At 40.2% G+C, this 6,921-nt stretch overlaps 1 gene segment (V, D, J or C); it reads left to right on the forward strand.

The window, feature by feature from the left end:
- The first annotated feature begins 6,062 nt into the window (after positions 1–6,062).
- LOC119781082 lies at positions 6,063–6,597 on the forward strand. The segment is given in 2 exon segments: positions 6,063–6,135; positions 6,208–6,597. Coding segments are annotated over 2 exon segments (411 nt in total).
- Positions 6,598–6,921: the final 324 nt, after the last annotated feature.

Below are 6,921 nucleotides of genomic sequence, written 5' to 3' on the forward strand. Positions count from 1 at the left end.
ACATATCGTCAGTTACTACAACTTGATTACCAGTAAATACAACTTAAATATTCTATTCCAATCCATTAGGGGCTCAAGTACATTTAACATAGTTTACTTCACTCATACAACTAATACCACATTACTTAAATTTTTTAAGTCAACGAGTTACCTTGATTTTTTTAAGTACATTCTACTTATCCGGGTTTACAGTGTATAATAAAGGTTTCATTGCAGTAATGTGAACAGGATCTGTTTGTATTTTCTGGTTAAGTGTCTTGAAATAAGTTGTTGTAAACTGATTCTTTATAAATAAACCAAACTGAAGTCAAATGGAGCAAGAGTCCTAATATTACTATAGTACAGCGCTTTGGCAGATTGGTGGTTATTATTGTTTCCCTGTTGGGGGGTCTGACCTGACAGCTCATGTTAATAGAACAATTGTTCTTGTCACCTTGCAGTGTCAAAACAAATTAGCCTTAAATAAGGACAGTGAGACGTTCCTCCTGCAGTTCTTCTCATTTTATTGACCTTATAGACAATCTGGGAGTTTAGCAGCAGAGCAGAAGGGACACATCAACACTGAGCCACACAAAGAACAACAAACAAATATGGGAGGATAATTAAAGATTAATGTTAAAATAAAACAGTAAAAAATTCAATCAACTAGGAAGAGAGCAGGAACTAAATACTTAGTGAACCCAAAGGCAAACAGCTTTGGTTAATTTGAATAAAACTAACGGTTTTAAGGTGATTTTCTCTTCTTTAAACTATACCTTTATATCTCTACCATACTTGGTCCCTCAGGGTTGCATTGCTCACTCCTTTTAGCAGAAACCAACTAGTTAATGTTTCCGGCTCTATATTCTATCAAAAGAAAAGGGGAAAATGGATTTAAATGGATTGATGATCCTAAACTCACATTTAAACTGGTTTTGGAATAAATTAAGCAGCTTTAAATGAACATCTGGAACCTCGGCCATTGTCATGTCTGGATGAACACGTTAAAGGCTACGTTCACACTGCAGGCATTGACGCACAGTTCAGATTTTTTTAGGAAATCTGATTCTTTTGCGTGGTTGATCTCATTTCCAAATATGTAATCTTCTGTGTGAACTGAATTCATTCAACTTAAGTGTCACAAGGGAGCGAGTTCTATGTTTACAGAAGTAAACATGAAAGGTAGAGCTGGAGCACATTTGCAATCTTTAATTTCTTTCCAGCCCCAGCCCGCCATTTTGACCCGGGAGCAGAAATACACATTATACATCTCATTATAAAGGCAGAAATATTCATTCCATTGATGGATCAACCTATTTACCAACTCAAAATAATACACTTAAGTAAAAAAAGTATCATTTTCATCTTGTTTTTTTTGTTTCATCTTTTGCAGTTTAATGCTGCAGATGGCAAAACTTCTGTTATTACCCCTAATATAAAAAAAAACACAAAATGGAGCTGTTTACAAATAAAAGATAAAAAAAACCCGAAGCAAACAAATATACTCTGTGTGTAAAATAAATAAATAAATAAAAAATCCACAAATCTGTATTCAGATCTACAAATATGTACTGAGATTTACAAATCTGTATTCAGATTTACAAATCTGCAGTAAGATTTGCAAATGTGTAGAACAATCTGTAAGCACACACAGAGACACTGTGTCCAAAGTATTTTCGCTTCAACACCCAGAAATACAGACACATCATTGGTTACAAGTCCAGCGGTTTCTCGGTTGGCTCTCTTTACACACGTGATTTTTGCTACACTTCTGCCGCATTTGTATCTGTAAAATCTGTAATACAGATTTGTGGATTTTTTACACATTTGCAAACCAGATTACACACACACAAGTAGTTTTGCACATTTGCAGATTGTTGTACAGACACACAAATCACCTCACACATTTACAGTTTCATTTACACATTTTCAAATCCCCCTGCACACGCACAAATCAAGATACAGATATACAACTCCCCACACACATTTGTAAATAATAAAGCAACAATTTTGGCCCCATAGAAAAGTAAAGTCTTGAATTAAAAACTTGAGTAATTTAACGTCTGGGATGTTTGAGACATCCCAACATCAGCCCAAAATAAAGTCGATTTAAGACAAGACCGAGTAACGTTAACTTAAGTGGTCTCGAAAACAGACAGCTACACCACAGGAGAATAACAGCCATAATCGAAAAACAAGTAAGCTTTCCTTCTTTTCCTCGCCTCTTGCTACAGCTAGCCACAAACAAACAGGGTGGTTTGTAAAAGTGTTGAGGCTTGTTTTATTGTGTTTAACCGGGGCTTCTTCTTTATGCCTCAACGTTCTTGTCTCAGCATTCATAGTTGTGTAAAAAATGTTAGCGTCCATTTTGAGCAGGTCGACATACATACATACATATAGATATTGTATCAGCCAGCTAGTATTAGAATTTCAAATAAAGTGAACGCTTGCTAACCTAACGTCACTTGAGTTACTTGCTAGCAAAATGCTAGAGAATCAAATCATGGTAATTGTAAGCCAGCAGGAGGACAAATATAACTGACCATTAACGTACACTTAATAAAGACAACAAACAACAAATAGCTTTTGATAACAACAAAAATATGCATTTATCTCTATATGCTTTTTCAAATTCGATGGTGAATTCTTGAAAGCCAGCAGTTCATGGTGTTTTGGTTGGCACAATTTGCAGCACATTCGCCAGGAGTCATTCTTGATGCCTACTATGTCAAACATCTCTTTCAGATAAGGCCAAGGGTGATCGGGAATGTCTTGCTGCTTTTCTGCCGAATCTCTGGGATCTCTGTTTTTTTCACTTTCCATCATCTCGTCGTCCATACTTCTATGCTAACGCTACCGCCACCAAGCTGCAATGATTTGCCGCCAATGAATACCGCCGAATCTGCGGATTCATCTTGCAGTGGTGCGTCAAATGCAACGTAGATTCCCATCCAATTAGATTGAATTTGGTATTGATGACGTGAAAAATAATAACTGTAACTCCATTGAAATGATTCAAAACTAAAGTAACGAGCCAATTTTTTAAAATGTAAGGAGTAGAAAGTACAGATATTTGTGTAAAAATGTAAGGAGTAGAAGTAAAAAGTCGCCATAAAAATAAGTAGTAAAGTAAAGTAAAAATATCAGAAAAATCTACTTGAGTACAGTAACAAAGTATTTGTACTTCATTACTTCCCATCTCTGACCGTCAGGTATGTATTCCGTTAGTCTGCTGGGCTAGTCTGTTGGCCGGATTGTTCTGTCATGATCAGCAGGATTACTAGCCCAGATGCAGAACTCACAGAACACACAGGCCGGGGGAAAGTCCAAAGATTTATTGGTTAAAAACAAGATTCTACCTGGAAGGCAGAGAGGACAAGTTGGTTAGATTCAGGCTCCGGTTCAGGTTCACAGGCTAACAGAGGGCCAGACAGGCAGGGTGGCACAGGCTTGCTTAACCAAAACAATCCAGCTCAGACTGAGGTTGTCCTCCAGCTTAAGTAAGGAGGCGTAATCAGCTGATGGGGAACAGCTGTCAATGCTGAATCCAAGCTCCCCAGGAATGGATCCACAGCGCCCTCTGGTGGGCAAGCCTCTGGATCCTAACATCCATGACCAACAGCTAGCCCCATCCTTAAAGAAACTCATTATTACACCCCCTACAGTCAGAGCTCCCCATATTGAGGAGTCTCAATTATGGACCTTCTTTTATGGGGAAAGGGAAGATCTTTTCCTTTTCCTGCCACCTCCATCAGCTCTAGTGCCCATTAACGGGCCAGTTTCCCTAGCTCCAGTGCCCATTAACGGGCCACTTTCCCTAGCTCCAGTGCCCATTAACGGGCCAGATTCCCTAGCTCCAGTGCCCATTAACGGGCCAGATTCCCTAGCTCCAGTGCCCATTAACGGGCCAGATTCCCTAGCTCCAGTGCCCATTAACGGGCCAGATTCCCTAGCTCCAGTGCCCTAGCCCAATTGCTGAATTATTTCTGTAACACCAAATGCGTGAACAATCTAGAAACATCAAAACATGGTCATCCAGCGTTAAATCTATTTTATACATTTATTAACTTATTTTCAAGTAAATTTGCTATATATCACATTAGTTATGTTAAGGTCAAAAGATGTTTTCTATGATAACATTTTGTTGTCAATCAAACATAGACAATACTTGAATAAGCATAATGTAATTCACTGATTGTGGGCTACTTTGATTAAACTTTAAAAAAAAATACCAAAGGCCTCATTGCATTTAGATCAATATGCTTTGCTATCTTTAAAAAGATAGTATGGAAGATATTTAAAAAAAAATGTCTGCAGAAAGCAGATAGGAGCACATGATGATTTCAAAGAAAAGATGCCAAACAGAAAGGAAAAGGAAAGTAACATCTCCTTCAAATTAGTTTTTGTTTGACTGGGTTAATTTTGGTTGTAGACATTCGAAAACAACTTGATGATCTCCAAGACTACAGTTACAGTAAGTTTTAGTGGACTGTGAGCAGTGATGGGAGTAACGGTGTTGAAAGTACCGGCGTTACTAACGCCGTTACCTTGTTTTAGTAACGAGTAATCTAACGAATTGCTTTGACTGTAACTATAACGCAGTTACCATTGCAGACACCCTGTTACTGCGCGTTACTCAGGTCGCACAATGAACCTTTTTTTCACGATAGGACTCGTGTGCGCCTTGTCATGAGAGAGGGGAAGATGTGATTGGCTGATGTATAGTGAGATTCCGTCTGTCAGTTGGGTAGGTGGGTGTTTCTGCTGGTGGGTGTTAACGTACAGCACACACAGAGAGATGGAGAGTGAGGAGGACTCCAGCAGCAAAACAGCGTTTTCCACATGGAAATACCGCTGTTACGTCGAGCTGCGTTTCCCCATCAGATACGGTTTCCTCTGCATCTCCGCACAGTGCAGGCGGCACGATTCACTGAGCAAGCGACAGGAAAGGCGCATGCTCGCTAAAGGCGCTTAACTCGTTAGTTAAGTGCCTTTAGATATGAAGAGGAAGGGTTAGCTTGCTAAAGGGGAACTACGGAGAGCGTGAACGATCAAGTTAGCCTATACGGAGAAAGGGAGAAATCTGGATAGATGGATGGATGGATGGATGGATAGATAGACAGACAGACAGACAGACAGAGGTTGCAGTATCTATAACAACCCAAACACACAGGATTTTAGAATTAGACATCCCCAGTTATTAATTTGTTATACTCACCAGATCTGAACCTGATGATATTTACACCGCATCAGATAGCGTTCCCCCATGTTAAGCAGGGGAACCAGCTGAGTGCATCGACTCATTGACTCTTCAGCAATCCCTCACACTAAGCAATCTTTTAGCGACAGTGGAGAGGAAAAACTCCCTTTTAACAGGAAAAAACCTCCAGCAGAACCAGGCTCAGTGTGAGCGGCCATCTGCTGAGGCCCACTGGGGTTCAAGGAGACAGAAGCAGACATAGAAAAAGAAGCATAGATACAAATTTCTGACTGAGTCAGGAGAGTCCTGCTGTTTTCACACCTTTCTATTTAATTTCACTGATCACACAAAATGGAACAGCGCCCCACAAAATAAGAAAAAAAAAGCTTGCCACCTGCTACACTTGCAATGCTATTGCATTTGCTAGCCACAGTATTGGAGCCTGAGTGTAAATAGGAGTGACATGTAAACCACATCCTGATGCCTCAATTACATGCAGTGTAATTCAGTTTTATAAGATCTGGTTGGAGCAATTACAGCGCAGGAGGTGGGACTTTACGATGCTTGACCCTCAGCGCCATAAATACCCATAAAGAATAAGCCCTTTTCGGCTAGCATGATGTAAAGTTGGCAAAAGCAACAGAGCTATGTTGCACTGAAAACTAAGAATGCACTGGATTTAGGTGTTTTGCAAAAAACAGCAGAAATGGTTCAATTGAGAGGTTCTTCGATTGCTTGACATGTTTCACGGACGACAACATCTAAGCAGAAATAGCTGTGAGTCTGTTGAGCAGGAGGAAGAGGAGCTGAGAGCTTCAGGGAGGAGCTGAGCTGTTACTGAACTATAGAAGAGACACAAACTTCCACACTCAACACAGTTCAAACATTAACTCTGATCATCATGCTGTCTTTGCTCACATCTGGATTTACTCTGCTGGTTCTGCTTATAGGAACAGGTTAGTTGGAGTCTTTCAGAGAACCACTTGATACTTGTTGTTTTTCCCTTATAATTGTTTTTCTTCCTTCAGGTGTAAAATGTCAACAACTCACTGCAGCAAAGACTGAGGAGTTCACCTTAGAGGGCGGCTCTGTTACTCTGTCCTGCAGTTACACCAAAGGTTCTGTGGAGTTTTTGTTCTGGTATCGACAATATCCTGGAAAACCTCCAGAGTTCCTGAAGTCTCATTCACCATTTGGTGAACCAGAACACCTGGACAGACTGAAATTTGAAGGAAACAAGGAAGAAATGAATATGACCATCTCCTCTGCTGCAGTGACAGACTCTGCTGTGTACTACTGTGCTGTGAGGCCCACAGTGACAGGAAACACCAGAACTCTGTACAAAAACCTGAATTATTTAAGAAAATCCACAAGAGGGCAGTGAAAAGCCTTATGCCTCTACTATTTGCTGAGACTTTTTATGACTGTTAGGGTGTCAACAATGGCTGGTGAGGTTGCTTTGAGGACCCAGATGCAGAGACAAGTGAAGCTGGGATGTGTTCTGAAAGATTTAATTGAAAACCAAAAAGCAGCAGAGGCAGAAATCCAACTCAAAATATAAAACAAACCAAAATCATGGAGACATCAGGGTAAAGACGAATCTGAGGAGCCAGGGAGAGACGAGCAGAGTAGAAAACACAGCAACGAGAAGGAACCAGCACTGAGTGACTGCAGAGGTGGAGTATTTAAGGACAACCAAACAAAGGAAGGACTAACGAGCTGAATGGGGAGCAGGTGTGGGT

This window comes from Cyprinodon tularosa, unplaced genomic scaffold (assembly GCF_016077235.1).
Source record: "Cyprinodon tularosa strain WSP-4 unplaced genomic scaffold, ASM1607723v1 ctg1704, whole genome shotgun sequence".
Classification (NCBI taxonomy): domain Eukaryota; kingdom Metazoa; phylum Chordata; class Actinopteri; order Cyprinodontiformes; family Cyprinodontidae; genus Cyprinodon; species Cyprinodon tularosa.